Here is a 17563-nt window from a genome sequence, read left to right on the forward strand (position 1 = left end):
CTGGATATGATTTGTTTAAATGCATTCTTAATCTGTTCTGTTTCCATCAAAGAATGGATGGGGCATTTTGTTCTGTGCACGAGTTGGGGGCTGAAGGGCCTATTTCCATGCCTTATGACTCAGTGACTTGAATTATGCAGGTTTCTCTCTACCTACCTCTTTATTAGAATTGTGCCAATTAATCTATGGTTATTGTTAAAATTATATACTTGGCATTTTCCTATGACATGAATTTAAAGCTATTTGGGCATCAGCTACATGTCAGTTTCCAGGTTTGACAAAGTGCCAATAATCTTAAAATTGCTCATTGAAAATATTTAAACTTAAAAGATTGAGTATTAAGTTCAAGCAATTTTTTAGATTTATACCCGAGCATGATTCAGTATTTCTATGCACTTCCATGTAAAGTCATCATATAATTGTAAGTGAATATTTGTTACACTAGCTGAGATCTAATTAACAATGGAAATCTTAGAAATCATTTAGGTTACAATAAAAATAAATATGCAGCTTTGGTGATTGCTTTGATATCTTTTTTCCCCGCAATCATGCTGGCTTGGGGTCATCTAGACACTGCCCATTGTTGTATGCTTGATCCTTCCGATTTCTCAAGTTTAGCTAGGTTCCTTTTGAAATTACTGAAAATTGTTCATTGTAGAGGCACCAAACAAGGTGAACAAATGGGTTACTGAAGTTCAGGCATAAAAGGTTTGTTATACATGTACGTTGGTCCTCTAACATAAAGTTGTTGTTGCTGCTGCGAGGCTGTTGCCTCGTGGGCTCGAGCTGAGCCCCTGCTGAGGTGGAAGGATACTCACCCCTAGAGAAAAGAGAGCTGGTCAGCTCGAAGTCAGAGAGAGAGAAGAGAGTTGTCCCAGGATTCGTTATATATCCCAGGACACACGCCTGTTCCCCGTGACAACTCCTCCCTGCCATTGTCCAGTCACGTGACCGACTGCTGAGGGTTCGTGTATTTAGTGGTCCAACCTCCGGGTGCCGCCACAGGATCCCCCCCCCCCCAAGAACCAGAGGTAGGAAAACGAGCAGGCCGCCTAAACGCAGCAGCCTGACTCGTAAACTAACAGGCAGACCGTGAGGGCAGACGTCGAAAAGGGATGGAGCGCGCTCCCCAAGCGAAAAGGGATGGACCGCGCAAGCATGATCAAGGGCGGTTCCTGTTGTGGGTCGGGGGCACCCCAGCTGTGGGTCGGGACGGTGGGGCCCGCGGGCACAGTCAACGCTCCGGCTGTGGGCCATCCCGAGGTAAGCCGAGGGGTGCAAGGAGACCACCATAAAAACCGCAGGGACGGACGAGATATAGACCAGTCACGTTGACCAGCAGGGGATGGTGACCTGAGAAAGACGGCAGCAACAATACAAATACAACAACAAGAAACTAATAGTAATATTAAGCTTGGTGATTACACTATACAATGGGGGGGAAAAAAACTAGTGAGCACACTGCAAAGATACATCAAAGTCCAAAGTGGTCAGATGCCGAGGAGTTCCATGGTTCGAATTGACCAAATAAATGTACCCTGAGAAGAAGCTGTGCTTGACACTGGAGATTGTAGTGACGGCAAACGACCAGAGGTGGCGCTGTTGATGGCGGTCAGCAGGTCGATCGTCGCTTCTGGCCACACACGGTGGCCATTTTGCAGTCGGGGCGGCAGCCATGTGGCAGTAGGCCCCAGCGCCCATTTTACAGGCGATTCAAGATGTGTGCAGGGCGGCCGGCATTGACAGGCCTCGCCCCACCGCTGCCGGTAGGGACTTCACCCACCATCGCCGGTGCCATCGGAGACTGGCCGCACCCTCGGTGGAGGCTGGAAGCTGCCGGGGACTCCGTTGCGGGACCGCAGACTCACAACTGGCCGAGGCTCCACCACGCTGCTGGGCCGGACGGGCAGCCAGCGCCCAGGGATCTTCGGAGTCCGCGCCGGTGAGGACGTCTTTCGGCAGCCGCACCAGGTAGGCCCGCTCTATCGGGACGTTAGACCTTGAACAGCGGCCAACGGGGTAATTGGCGGGCCTGCTCTTTCCCCACTCCCGGGGCCGTCGGGCGGGCATCGGTGATGCTGGAGGCGTGGGGCTGCTACACTCGCAGCTCCTGCAGCAGATGGTGGGGGAGTGGCGGCAGTCGTGGCCTCTCAGCCCCTGTGGGCAGCTCTGGGCGGGTCATGCGGGAGAGAAAGCAAGGGCCGAGGCTGCAGCGCTGCTGTCTGCTGCGGTGGGCCCGGAATGCGGGCGGGCGACCCAAGCGGCCTGCGATCGGCTAGACCAGGCATAGGTGGGAGTTGAGCGGCCCGCCCGACCGTGTCGGTGGCGCCCAAAGCCACGTAAGTGGCGGGAGGCGAGTAGTTGACCGCGGTGGCGGGGCCCAAGGCAGCGTCCGGGTGCAGCACAGAGTTGACGGCTGCATCCATAACGGCTATTATCTTAGAGCTGGGCTGCCGGCTGCAGACATCAGGTCACTATGGCTGATAGTCGGCTGCGTGCACCGGGAAATCCAAAATCTCAGTTTTGGAACGTCTGGGTCACCAATGTAGAGGCACCAAACATGGTGAACAAATGGGTTACTTTATTCAGGCATAATAGGTTTGTTATACATGCATGTTGGTCCTCTAACATAAAGTTGTTATTGCTGCTGCAAGGCTGTTGCCTCGTGGGCTTGAGCTGAGCCCCTGCTGAGGTGGAAGGATACTCATCCCTAGAGAGAAGAAAGCTGGTCAGCTTGAAGTCAGAGAGAGAGAAGAGAGTTGTCTCACGGTTCGATATATATCCCAGGACACACCCCTGTACACCGTGACAACTCCTCCCTGCCATTGCCCAGTCACGTGACCAACTGCTGAGGGTTCGGGTAGCTAGTGGCCCAACCACCCGGTGCCGCCACATCATACAGATAACCATCATTTGCCATTGGACTAAAAAAAAGCATATAACAGGCACAGGGAACTAATGAGGGGAGGCCAGTCAAGAGCAAAAAATGTGATGAATGCTCTTCCACTGTAACACCTGGCCAGGCTCATTTCCCAACACAGGACCCAGTATGTTCCCTTATTGGGTTGGACTATCCGCATGCTGTTTCATGAAACCCTCTTGGATACATCTCACGCATTCTGCCATAACTAAGCATTTAGCACTGAACATGTACCAGACAAAGTTGGGGAAGGTAAAGTCTCCCACTAAGACTTCTTTCTGTAATCTGTCTACATACAGTGCCCACCATAATGTTAGGGACAAAGACCATATCATTTATTTATTTGCCTCTGTACTCCACAATTTCAGATTTGTAATAGAAAAAATCACATGTGGTTAAAGTGCAGATTGTCATCTATATCTATATCTATATAATATTAAAACTCTGTGGCTGCTGGCTGGCTGTGTTTCTGCCTGACTTGTGGTTGCCAGCCTGTGGGTGCCAGCCTTACAATACAATACAATACAATACAATTTATTTGTCACTTGAACCTCATAGAGGCACAAGTGAAATGTTGTTTCTGCAGTCATACATACAAGAAAAAAAAGACCCAAGACACAACACAATTTACACAGACATCCATCACAGCGCATCTCCACCTCGCTGTGATGGAAGGCAAAAAAAACGTATCTCTCCCCTGCACTTCCCTCTCCCCCCGATGTCAGAGTCAGGCATGTCAGGCATGCGGATAGTCCAACCTTTGATTCGTTGCTATGCCAACACCAGACCCACAAACGCCCAGATTTTTTCCATTTCGGTAGAGATTTCACTTTTCATTCCAAGTATCCACTCCTGATTACATTTTGTTGTGTTTGTGTACACATTTTTAATAAAATCCTTCTCCCCCCCCTAACTAACGGCTGCTGTCGCCTCCTGCTGGCCAGCGACCATAACGGCTGCTGGCGCCCGCATCTCGCCTCACAGCCGAGATGCGGGCGCCAGGCATGATGAAACAGCCGCTCCTGAACGGCTTGAGTTGGAGGACCACGTCTCCCGTGGGGGCTATGGGTAGGGAACGGCTGGGTTGGGGTCTGCACTTGGTCTAGTACTTTAATAAAAGCCATTTTTATACATTTTGGTTTCACCATGCAGAAATTATACATAGTTCTTAAGAAGGAACTGCAGATGCTGGAAAATCGAAGGTATGCAAAAATGCTGGAGAAACTCAGCGGGTGCAGCAGCATCTATGAGAATGACTGAAGACTGAAGAAGGGTTTCGGCCCGAAACGTTGTCTATTTCCTTCGCTCCATGGATGCTGCTGCACCCGCTGAGTTTCTCCAACATTTTTGTGTACCTTTTATACATAGTTCCCCCATTTCAGGGCATCATAATGTTTGGGACACATGGATTCACAGGCGTTTGTAATTGCTCAGGTGTGTTTAATTGCCTCCTTAATGCCGGTATAAGAGACCTCTCAGCACCTTGTCTTTCCTCCAGTCTTTCCATCACCTTTGGAAATTTTTATTGCCGTTTATCAACATGAGTAGCAAAGTTTAGGACTACTAACATTGGGTGAGAGTTGTGAGTGAGAAATTGCAAGAGACGAAGCCCGAGGGAGCGTAGCCACCGAGGGGAGCGGGAGGGGGGTGTCCCCCCTCCCATTGATATGGAGCCTTTGCATTTTTCAGATTGAAATTGTGCAATCTGGTGCATACTATAGTGAGTCTTTTAACTTACACTTGAATGCAATATTTATGCTTTAAATTAGATTAGCTTTGATTAAGGTTAGGCTAAATTTAATTCCTAATTACATTCCACAGTAGAGCTAGGCTCCGATCAACGGGTGCAGCACATGAATAATCTTAGTGTATTCATGTATGGAAATCAGATTATAAATAGTCAGTGAGGTAAACAAACATAATAGTTGAGTGGCAAATGACAATAGTGCGACTTTCCCAATATTTAACTAAAGGAAATAATGGGTTATCAGGTTGTGACAGACAGCCTGACCTCTTGCAGGTCATTTTAATATTACACTTATCCCATCCCCCTGGATATTCCGGATTAATAAATTAAGGTTTTGTCAACTAATTACAAATGAGGCTAATTACAAATCAATAACATTAGCCAACTCCGAAACACGAAGCGCTGAGCATTGGGATCCAGACATCACGGACAACTGGCCCCATTCCCCGCTCACATCTGGCAGTGCTCTCCATCAGAACCAGTGCTGTGGAGCGTTTTTGAATGTGGGGGGGCTGAGCGATCACTGATCACCGGCCTTTGGGATATCCGGTGAGGGAGTGGGGGGAGCGTGTGGGAGGGGGGTTCCCATGGTAGGGCCTTTTTGAAATTTGGTATTAAAATCATGTTTTAGTGCATTGTCGAACTATGATTTCAATGTTTTTTGTTTGAAGTATTTTTAAGAGGTAACTTTTTACGGGTAACGTTTTCCACACAAAGGGTGGTGGGTGTATGGAAAAAGCTGCCAGAGGAGGTAGTTGAGGCAGGGACTATCCCAACATTCGAGAAACCGTTAGACTGATACCGGATAGGACAGGTTTGGAGAGATATGGACCAAAAGCAGGTAGTGTGGCTGGGACATGTTGGCAGGTGTGGGCAAGTTGGGCCAAAGGGCCTGTTTTCACACTGTATCACCCTATGACTACATTATACCTCCACCATGCCTGAATGCTTCATAAATCAAGTGGTCGAGTTTTATTGCCATATACTCAAGCATAGAAACATAGAAAATAGGCGCAGGAATAGGCCATTCGGCCCTTTGACCAAGCACTGCCATTCAATATGATCATGGCTGTTCATCTAAAATCAGTACCTCTTTCCTGTTTTTTCCCCATATCCCTTGATTTCGCTAGCCCCAACTCTCTCTTGAAAACATCCAGTGAATTGGAGTCCACTGCCTTCTGTGGCAGAAAATTCCACAGATTCACAACTTTCTGGGAGAAGAAAGTTTGTCGTCATCTCAGTCCTAAGTGGCCTACCCCTTATTCTTGAACTGTGTGACCCCTGGTTCTGAACTCCCCAACATCGGGAACATTTTTCCTGCAGTTACAGTAAGTGAAAATCTAGCAGGCAAGCAGGATGCTTTACTCCAACCACCCCCACTATCTTCCACCGCTTCTACCCAGTGCTTGGTACCTACTTCCAGCAGCCACTGGTTGTCCTCCAGGATGCACCGAGCCACAGCCTGGTCCATGCCGGTCACCAGGGCGAATTCGGCACAGAGACTCTCACGGCAGCGGCGCAACGTTTCCGACGAACGCCCGGGACGCTTGCACTGAGAATGCTCCATGGCCGGAGCTGCAGCGAGCGACTCGCACGCCCCGCAAACACTCGCCAGCCCCGGTTCCCCGTCCACATCTGCCCCGCCGCTCCATCCCTCCCTCCGCCCCGGCTCTCCAACACCTGCAGCCCATGCAGTTGATATTAGTTTTGAAATTCTCGTTGATCACAGAATTTCTCACGACAGAGCGTGAGAAATTTGTGATCAGTGTGAGAGCGTAAGAATTTGGCGAAATGCGTGATCTCACGCTCAATGCGTGAGAGTTAGCAGCTCTGAAAGTTGTGCCAATGAAAGTCAAAGAAGCCATTATGAGACAAGAATAAAACTGTTAGAGACATTAGCCAAGCCTTAGACTTACCAAAATCAACTCTTCAGAACATCATTAAGAAAGTTCAAGTTCACATTTATTGTCACATGCACCAATTGGTACAGCGAAATTTGAGGTACCGTACAGCCATACGAATAAAAATAACACAATACACAATAGAATTTAACATAAACATCCACCACAGTAGAATCAACATTTATCACTGATGAAAGGCAATAAAGTTCAGTCAATCTTCCTCCTTTTGTTCACCCGTGGTCGGGGCCTAGAACTCTCCGCTGTTGCCACTACGGACGGCCCGATGTACAGGCCCTCTTGCCGGGATGATCGAAACTCTGACGTCGGGATGGATCGGAACACACTATGCGGCTTGGAGTTCCCGATTCGGCCGCTTCCTACCAGAGACCACGGCTTCCGATGTTAAAATCCACCGATCCTACTGGATGGAGCTCTAAAACTGCCGATTCATCGGCAAAAGATCCCAGGCTCCGCGATGTTAAAGTTAGCGCGACACCCGCGGCTAGAAGCTCCGCAGACCACAATTCCAAAACGTTAAAGTCAGCAGGCCCCGCGATCGGAGCTCCAACACTGGCGATCCTCGACAAGGATCCCAGGCTCCGCGATGGTAATTCCGCACTGCGCCTGTCGCTGAAACTCTGGGCTGGTCTCCGGTCGGAAAGGCCACACTAATCCAGTTGGTAGGCGAGGGGTGCAAAGTTGCGACACGGTAAATAGACGCATCACTGCCAGGTAAGAGACTGAAAAACGGTTTCCCTTTATTCCCCCCACCACCCCCCACATAAGGCATGATAAGAAACATTAAAACATACATTTAAACACACTAAAAATAACAAAAAAGGCAAAAAGGACTGACGAGCTGCTGGTGAAGCAGCCACTGCGGTGGCGCCACCCAATGGAGAAGAAAGTGAGCACCGATGAGCTTACTAATCGCAAAATGACTGGCAGGCCTAGGAACACCTCCGCAGCTGATGACCGAAGAATTCTCTCTATAATAAGGAAAAATCCCCAAACAATAGACAGATCAGAAACACTCTTCAGGAATCAGGTGTGGATTTGTCAATGACCACTGTCCGCAGAAGACTTCATGAACAGAAATCCAGGGGCTACACTGCAAGATGCAAACTACTGGATAGCCCCAAAAATAGGATGGCGAGGTTAGAGTTTGCCAAGAAGTACTTAAAAGAGCAACCACACTTCTGGAAAAATGTCTTGTGGACAGATGAGATGATGATTAACTTACATCAGAGTGATGGCAAGAGCAAAGTATGTAGGAGTGAAGGAACTGTCCAAATCCAAAGCATACCACCTCACCTGTGAAACACGGTGGTGGGGGTGTTATGGCCTGGGCATGTATGGCTGCTGAAAGTACTGCCTCACTTATCTTCATTGATGATACAGTGGCTTGCAAAAGTTTTCATACCCCTTGAACCTTTCCACATTTTGTCACGTTACAACCACAAACGTAAATGTATTTTATTGGGATTTTATGTGATAGACCAACACAAAGTGGTGCATAATTGTGAAGTGGAAGGAAAATGATACATGGTTTTCAAATTTATTTACAAATAAAAAACTGAAAAGTGTGGCATGCAAAAGTATTCAGCCCCCCTGAGTCAATACTTTGTAGAACCACCTTTTGCTGCAATTACAGCTGCAAGTCTTTTGGGGTATGTCTCTACCAGCTTCGCACATCTAGAGACTGACATTTTTGCCCATTCTTCTTTGCAAAATAGCTCAGGCTCAGTCAGATTGGATGGAGAGTGTCTGTGAACAGCAATTTTCAAGTCTTGCCAGAGATTCTCAATTGGATTTAGGTCTGGACTTTGACTGGGCCATTCTAACGCATGAATATGCTTTGATCTAAACCATTCCATTGTAGCTCTGGCTGTATGTTTAGGGTCGTTGTCCTGCTGGAAGGGGAACCTCCGCCCCAGTCTCAAGTCGTTTGCAGACTCTAACAGGTTTTCTTCCAAGATTGCCCTGTATTTGGCTCCATCCATCTTCCCATCAACTCTGACCAGCTTCCCTGTCCCTGCTGAAGAAAAGCATCCCCACAGCATGATGCTGCCACCACCATGTTTCACAGTGGGGATGGTGTGTTCAGGGTGATGTGCAGTGTTAGTTTTCCGCCACACATAGCGTTTTGCATTTAGGCCAAAAACTTCAATTTTGGTCTCATCTGACCAGAGTACCTTCCTCCACATGTTTGCTGTGTCCTCCACATCGCTTGTGGCAAACCGCAAACGGGACTTCTTATGGCTTTTTTTCAACAATGGCTTTCTTCTTGCCACTCTTCCATAAAGGCCCGATTTGTGGAGTGCACGACTAATAGTTGTCCTGTGGAAGATTCTCCCACCTGAGCTGTGGATCTCTGCAGCTCCTCCAGAGTTACCATGGGCCTCTTGGCTGCTTCTCTGACCAATGCTCACCTTGCCCGGCCTGTCAGTTTAGGTGGACGGCCATGTCTTGGTAGGTTTGCAGTTGTGCCATACTCTTTCCATTTTCGGTTGATGGATTGAACAGTGCTCCGTGAGATGTTCAAAGCTTGGGATTTTTTTTATAACCTAACCCTGCTTTAAACTTCTCCACAACTTTATCCCTGACCTGTCTGGTGTGTTCCTTGGGCTTCATGATGCTGTTTGTTCACTAATGTTCTCTAACAAACCTCTGAGGCCTTCACAGAACAGCTGTATTTATACTGAGATTAGATTACACACAAGTGGACTCTATTTACTAATTAGGTGACTTCTGAAGGCAATTGGTTGCACTGGATTTTATTTAGGGTTATCAGAGTAAAGGGGGCTGAATACTTTTGCATGCCACACTTTTCAGTTTGTTATTTGTAAAAAAATTTGAAAACCATGTATCATTTTCCTTTCCACTTCACAATTATGCGCCACTTTGTGTTGGTCTATCACATAAAATCCCAATAAAATACACTTACGTTTGTGGTTGTAAAGTGACAAAATGTGGAAAAGTTCAAGGGGTATGAATACTTTTGCAAGCCACTGTACAACTGCTGATGGTAGCATAATGAATTCTGAAGTGCATAGACACATCCTAACTGCTCAAGTTCAAACAAATGCCTCAAAACACATTGCCTGGCGGTTCATTCTACAGCAAACCAATGATCGCAAACATACTGCTAAAGCAACAAATGAGTTTTTGAAAGCTAAAAAATGGTCCATTCTTCAGTGGCCAAGTCAATCACCCGATTTGAACTGAATTGAGCATGCCATATATGCTGAGGAGAAAACTGAAGGGGACTACCTGGTTGGAGAGGCAGCATCCCTCCGAGCTGCTTCTTTTCCCCGTCCTCGCGGCCTACCATCGAGAATGGAGCGGCGTTTCCTGTCGGGACCGGCCGGGACTACAGCTTCGGCGGCGGCGCAGCGCTGGGACATCATCGTGGAGCGAGTGATGCCTTGCCAGGTCGCGGTGCGGTAAGCTCCGGAGCGCTGTGGCCGCCGACTCCCAACAATGCGGAGCTGAGGCTGCGGGCGGCGCTGGATTCGGAGCACCGCAGAGCCTGGGATCGAGTTCGCAGGGGTCGGAGTTCCAGCCAGCGCGGCCTGAAGACTACGAGTGCCCCGGTCTCCGGGGAGGAGGCAGCCGCCCCAGACTTTCCAAGCCGCTGAGGAATGTTTCACCCGACGCCGGAGTTCCATCTTCACGGCAAGAGGGCCCTGAAAATTATCGGACTGGCTGCAAGGCCACAAATGGGCCCCGACCTTGGGTGTTTCACAGAGGAAGAGGACTTAACTTTCTGGTGCCTTTCCCCACAGTGGATATTTTTGATTCTGCCGTGGGGAGACATTTGTGTTGAACTCTATAATGTGTTATGTCCATTTAAAAAATATATTTTTTAACCTTTTTCTATGGTTTGTATTGAAACTTATTATTTATTTTATGTAAAGCACTTTGGTGTCAATGCGAGTTGACTTAAAACGTGCTATATAAATAAAACTTACTTACTTACTTACTTACTAGCCCCCAAAATAAGGATAAGCTAAAGATGGCTGCAATACAGGCTTGGCAGAGCATCACCAGAGAAGACACCCAGCAACTGGTGATGTCCGTGAATCGCAGACTTCAAACAGTCATTGCATGCAAAGGATATGCAATAAAATACTAAACATGACTACTTTCATTTGCATGACATTGCTGTGTTCGAAACATTATGTTGCCCTGAAATGTGAGGACTATGTATAAACACTGCTGTAATTTCTACATGGTGAAACCAAAATGTGTAAAAATGGACTTTTATTAAAATCTGACAATGTGCACTTAAAGCACATGTGTTTTTTTCTCTTGTAATTCTCAAATTGCGAAGTACAGTGGCAAATAAATAAATGACGGGTCTTTGTCCCAAACATTATGGAGGACACTGTATGTTCCTCTTTCTCCTGCTTGCCTATGGGAGCCTATAGTACAATTCCTATCTTATTTCTAAGCTCCATCCGAATCGCCTCAGCAAACAAACCCTCCAGTATGTCCTTTCTTTGACAGTCTCCCTGATTAGCACTGTAACTCCAGCTCTTTTTCTGAAGCCTGTGGGAAGGCATTTAAAAAGGAAATCAGGAATTCACAGTGGGCTTATGCCAAGTCACTGGCCAATAGGATTAATATAAGTATATTAGGGGCAAAAGAAAAAACAGGGAAAAAGTAATGTCCAGAGACAAACTGTGTTTAGAACCTGAAGATCTAAGTGAATTTCAAAAATAATATTTTTCATTGGTATTCATAAAGGATACAGACTTTGAATTTGGTGAAATTGAAGGTGAAATATTAGTGCAGTTCTCCAAAAATTGAGAGGTGTAACTCAATGCCTTTGCAGGCTTGAAGGTTGGTAAATATCCAGGACTGGGTGTAATTATTTTCCCAGGCTGCAACAGAAGAAATTGCAGGGGGTCTGAATGAGATTTTTAAATCTTTGCTAGAAGCATGTGAGATACCAGAGGACAGCGCATTCCATTCCCTCTTTTCAAGAAGGCTGCAAATAACTGTAGACCTGTGAACCTAAGATCAATATTTTGCTTGGGGCAACTTACAACCCAGCGGTATGAATATTGATTTCTCTAACTTCAAGTAACCATTGCATTCCTTCTATCTCCGTTCCTCCCCCACCCTAGTTGTCGAACTAGTTTCACCGTTATCCTGTTGAGTTTCATTGTCTGTATAACTCATTATCACCAAGCCCACAGCCAACAATGGACCATTGTGGGCTCCATGTTTCCTTGATCATTGTTACTTTTTTGCATATCTCTCATTCATTTGTTCTATATCTCTCAATATCACCATTTATATCTCTCATTTCCCTTTCCCCTGACTCAGTCTGAAGAAGGGTCTCAACCGAAACGTCACATTTTAATTTTCTCCAGAGATGCTGCCTGACCCTCTGAGTTACTGCAGCTTTTTGGAAAGGCAATATTTAATCATTCAACTTTAAATTTAAAGTTAATGTCCTATTTGAAATAGTAGAAGCACATGAATATTTCATAGCACAGTCCACTGTGACTCTACAACAAAATCCAGTAATGTTAAAGGCCAAAGTGTTTGGCACCTCTGAAGGACTGGCCACCTACACACTTTCCTCCATGCATATCCCATGCATGTAACTGTCTTGTACGGAGTTTGTACGTTCTTCCCGTGACCACGTGGGTTTTCTCCGGATGCACTGTTTCCCCCCCATGCTCCAAAGATGTACAGGTTTCTAAGTTTATAGGCTTTCGTTTAAAATGGTAAATATTCCCTGGGTGCTAGTGTATGGGGATCGTTGGTCAGCGCAGATTCGATGGGCCACAGAGCCTGTTTCTGCATTGTATCTCCAAACTAAACTGGAGCACGCAAAAGAGAACATGAGTTGTCTGGATGGAACCCAGTCCAATGGGGAAAGAGGAAACCAGTAGTCAGGATCCATGGAGGCCGCATTTTGGGATTGCACATCAGGTTGGGGTGTCAGTTAGATTCAGAGTAAGAGTTAGATTGGGTGGTAGATAAAAGGTAGAGAAACTCAGCGGGTGCAGCAGCATCTATGGAGCGAAGGAAATAGGCAATGTTTCGGGCCGAAACCCTTCTTCAGACTGAGATTGGGACCTTGGTTGTCTGTTCAGTGTACCGGCTGAGAATTGACATTGAGATCAGCTTGAAGCTGGGGATTGGAGCAGTGGGTCAGAACTATATCTGGGGAGTCATGGAGTATGTGACATAATTGGACTAGTTTAGTTTTAGTATCATGATACAAGATACAAGATACAAGATACAAGATAAATTTAATTGTCACGTGTGCCAGATGGCACAGTGAAATGAATTCCCATACAGCCATACAATAAAAATAAACAGGACTCAACACACTATAGAATTCAACACAAAACATCCCCACACAGCAGAACCAAAGTTTCCCACTGTGTGGGAAGGCACCAAAGTCAGTCTCTTCCTCCACTGTTCCCCGTGGTCAGGGTCTCCCCAAGCCCTCCGCAGTTGCAGCTACGGGCGGCCCGATGTCCAGGACTGCACGCCGGGATGATACCAGTCCGACGTCGGGGCTGCGGGACGTCCTCAGCGGCGTGGACACCAGAGTCGGCCCCCTCCTACCGGAGTTGGCGGCTTCCAATGTCCGTAGGCCGCGCCGGGTGGAGACTGCTGCTGGAGACCCTCTGCAAGGAGCCCCAGGACTCCACGATGTTGTTCAGTGCCGCCCGCGTTGGAACTCCCCGCACCAGAGCTCCACGATGATTGGAGCAACGGCCCAACGCTCCGGAGCTCCAAACGGCGACCCAGGTAGGTATCGCCCGCTCCGCGGTGACTCCAGCGCTGCGCCGCCGCTGTAACAGCCCTGGTCCGGATCCCGGTCCCCGGCAGGAAAGGCCGCTCCGATCCAGCTGGTAGGCCGCGAGGTGGGGGGCGAGGACGCAACTCGGAAAAATAGTCGCGCCCCCGCCAGGAAGAGACTTGGAAACAGTTTCCCCCTTACCCTGCCCCCCTCCCCCACATAGAAAAGTAAAAGTTTCCCCTAACACAAAACTTTAGACTAACTAAAAATAATAAAAAAGATAGAAATGACATACAGGCTGTAGGTAGAGGCTGCTGCCAGTGCAGCGCCCCTAGTGGACATTCTGAATGGACATAGTTCATGGCTGCCTGAAGAACTAGAGGTGAGTAAAGAAACCTACTCAAGTTAAATTCATACATGAAGGGAATATCCGTGTTGCTATTAAAACATGATTGTGCTGAGAATGCCAATCAATCGAAGATCTCAAAAACAATATGAGCCAATTTCTTGAGCAAGAATGGAGGAAATTATAGGATTTGTGGGAAATTATGCTATTCTGAAGATGATACCTCATCGCTAACACTGTTTATGTTCACTTCTGAAAATAACTGCTTTCCCTTCGCCCAGCTGAGGAGAAGAGAAACAGCACCATTACCCGTTTTAAAGCCATTTCTTTGTAAAAAATCTGTTCTGATAAGATTGTGTTGAATTTTGAGAATTATTTTTGAACAGGCTGTGTAAAATCAGTTAATGCAAGAAGTGGACTGAAGCAATATTTAGCAATTCCACATTTTCGTTGGTTCAGTAAACATCAGTGAAATTCCTTTGCAGCCTTTGCTATAGGGTGTTCCTCATTGAAATGAAATATTTTCTATAAATTGAGTTCACACACACATCTCCAATAAACTTTATAAAGTGCTCTATCACAACTGTTTTATATGTTTTCCATTGTTCTTTCATTGTGTGACTGGCTTGTACAGCATGTACTTGATTGTTATTTTGTCACATTTTTGTTAGGACAGGAACAGGAGCAGAACCAATTTACAAAGGCTGTTGGATGGTTTTCAAGTTCTGACCTATTGGCTGCAATAGTTGAAACTATGTCTGAATTACAAGATGTTATCATGAAAGCACGTAAGTAAAGAAAACAGTTTACTTTGAGGAATAATTGGAAGAAGGACATTCTTGCTATTGAGGGAGTACAGCATAGGTTCATGTGGTTAATTTCCAGGATGGCGGGACTGTCATATGAAAGAATTTAGAAAGATGTGAGGGGATCGTATAGAAAAGTATAAAATTATTGGGATTGGACACGCTAGATGCAGAAAACATGTTCCCGATGCTGGGGGAAGTCCAGAACCAGGGGCCACAGTTTAAGAATAATGGATAGGCCATTTAGAACTGAGATGAGGAAAACCATTTTCACCCAGAGAGTTGTGAATTTGTGGAGTTCTCTGCCTCAGAAGGCAGTGGAGGCCGATTCACTAGATGCATTCAAAAGAGAGTTAGATAGAGCTCTTTGGGCTAGCGGAATCAAGGGATATGGGGAGAAGGCAGGAACGAGGTACTGATTGTGGATGATCAGCCATGATCACAGTGAATGGTGGTGCTGGCTCAAATGGCAACTCCTGCACCTATTGTCTATGTATCTTGAAGAAGGGTCTCGACCCGAAACGTCACCTATTCCTTCGCTCCATAGATGCTGCCTCACCCGCTGAGCTTCTCCAGCATTTTTGTCTACCGTATGCCCAATGAAATATTTTATTGCATTTATTGTATTGCAATTAAGTAGTGTATTTAATATAAAAGCCATACTACTTTTTGCATGTTCAGATCATTTATGCTCAGCAAAGAATGCTGCCATGCATTGTGAGCTTTATTGTAGAACAAAATCGGAAACCTTGGTGATGAATATTTAACAAAGTGAAAACATGTTTTGCTGCTAAAATAAAAATGGCAGAGAATGCTGGAAACACTCAGCAGGTCAGAGAGCATCAGTGGAAAGTGAAATAAACCTAACGTTTAGGGTCAAAGATCCTTCAACAAAACTGATTGTTTCTAGTACTTTCTGTCTCTATTTCAAATTTCTAGCACTTAAGGTTTTTGATTTTCATTTTATCGTCTTGTTTAGAGGCACAAAGTGGAAACAGGTCTGTACACTACAGGTCCACCACTGATTTTCTGGCACAGTTAGTTCCAGAGGCTTGCCATGTTATCTGTTTTGCCAGACCAACTCAGTTCATGGCCTTGGGAGGCCGGGATACCGGCCCACAAAGTCAGTCGCGGATATCGTCTATGGGAAGTGCCGTACCATCAGTTGCCGGAAAACCTGTGATGGACCTGTAGTTCTATGTTAAATCTCTTTCACATCCTCCACACTAGGAGCAATTTATCAAAGCCAATTAACCTACAAACCTGTACTTCGTTGGAATGTGGAAGGAAAATGGAACACCCGGAGAAAATATACACAGTCACAGGGAAAACAGGCAAACTCCACACAGACAGCATCCCTAGTCAGGATCAAACCCGGGTCTGGCACTGTAAGGGAGTAGCTCTATCGCTGCACCACTGTGCCACTCTTACTTAGAGTTATATAATCATGGAGTCATAAAATACAGAAATAGACCATTTGACCCACTTAGTTCATTCCGATGATCAACGCACATTTGCACTTATCACACTTTACGCACATTCTATCAGGCACCTACATTCTCAGGACAATTTATTCGTGGTCATCTGAGACTGTCGGCGAATTAACTTCCAGCACTCTCTCAGGCTGTGTACTCCAGATATTTGCACTCTCTGGATGAAAAGGTTGCCCCTCTAATTCTCTTACCTCTTATCCTAAATGTATACCCTCTAGTTTTATTTACCACTAAGAGGTTTTCTGCCGTCTACCTATCTATACTGCTCATGATTTCATACACAATCTTGCCCCCTCTTAAGCTCCTCTGCTCCACAAAAAAACAGATATTCTCCCTCTGGTCTCACCTCATAATTGAAACACTCCTCCCCATGCAATATCCTGTTGAATCTCCCCTGCACCTTTTCCAGCAGTATCATATCTTTACTGGAGAAAATACTGCACACAGTACTGCAGCTGAGATCTGACCAATGTTTTTGTCGAATTCAGGCATGCATCCTGTTCTTGTATTCAAGGCCTCAATTAATGATGTCCAATATTCCATATGTCTTTTTAAACGTTACCTATCTGCGCTGATACCGTCAAGAAAAAAATTGGACTTGGACACCAATGTCTCTCTGTTTTTCAACAGTCCCCAAAACACTGCCATTTATGGTGTGTGCCCAAGTCTCATAGGTACCCCCAAAATGCAGTCCATCAGAGCCTTCACGCTCTTACGGTTGCCAAGCACTTTAACTCCCCTCGCCCATTCCCATACTGACCTTTCTGTCCTGGGCTTCCTCCATTGTCATAGTGAGGCCAAACGTAAATTGGATGAACAGCATCTCATATTTCACGGGCATCGGTATGAATATTGATTTCTCTAACTTCAAGTAACCCTTGCTTTCCATCTCTTTCTGTTCCTCCCCATCCTACTGTAATTCTTCTACTAGTTTCACTGGCCTTCTGATTAATTTTGCTGTTTGTATGCCTCGTCACCTTCCCCTCATCCAGCAATGAGCCACACACTGTACATTTCCCTAACCATCGTCTACTTTGATCTGTTCTTTTCACACTTTACATGCTCTTTGTACCCTTCCATATCTCGTTTCCCTCACCCCTGACTCTCAGTATGAAGAAGAATCTTGACCCGAAACGTCACCTAATCCTTCTCTCCAGAGATGTTGCCCGTCCCGCTGAGTTACACCAGCATTTTGTGTCTATGGTGTAAACCAGCATCTGCAGTTCCTTCCTACAAAAATATTTTGGTCCAGCTGTAGTAAAATTATCGACCAGTAGGTGTGAGCTAGTGTATCACAAATACCTGACTATTTTCTATGATTGTGTACTCTGCTGGAAATCACCATTACATTCAATAAAATAAAACTACTGCTGTTTCTCTGTATATGTAAATGAAGATAATAGAGAGTGAGATTAAGAAGACATTCTAAAATGCAGTTTAAATGTTACTATCTTTCCTGGGATATATCACAATCCCCATCATACATTATAGACTTACCCCAACTTTTGAAAATACCTCAAAGTACCATTTCAGATCAGTGGAGTGAAAACCTCTTCATTTTCTTGCTAATATTTA

The 17563-nt window shown here is 45.9% G+C and overlaps 1 protein-coding gene across 5 annotated transcripts in view; it reads left to right on the forward strand.

Annotated features, from left to right (window-relative positions):
• LOC129695419 (coiled-coil domain-containing protein 171-like) overlaps nt 1–17563 on the forward strand; it is a 254013-nt gene that overhangs the window by 118622 nt on the left and 117828 nt on the right. For all 5 annotated transcript variants that reach the window (XM_055632349.1, XM_055632347.1, XM_055632346.1 and 2 more), the window contains exon 17: nt 14361–14477. In XM_055632349.1, the coding sequence (XP_055488324.1) occupies nt 14361–14477 (117 nt within the window). The remainder of the gene's footprint in view (nt 1–14360; nt 14478–17563) is intronic.

The sequence above is a fragment of the Leucoraja erinacea genome, chromosome 3 (assembly GCF_028641065.1).
Source record: "Leucoraja erinacea ecotype New England chromosome 3, Leri_hhj_1, whole genome shotgun sequence".
Classification (NCBI taxonomy): domain Eukaryota; kingdom Metazoa; phylum Chordata; class Chondrichthyes; order Rajiformes; family Rajidae; genus Leucoraja; species Leucoraja erinaceus.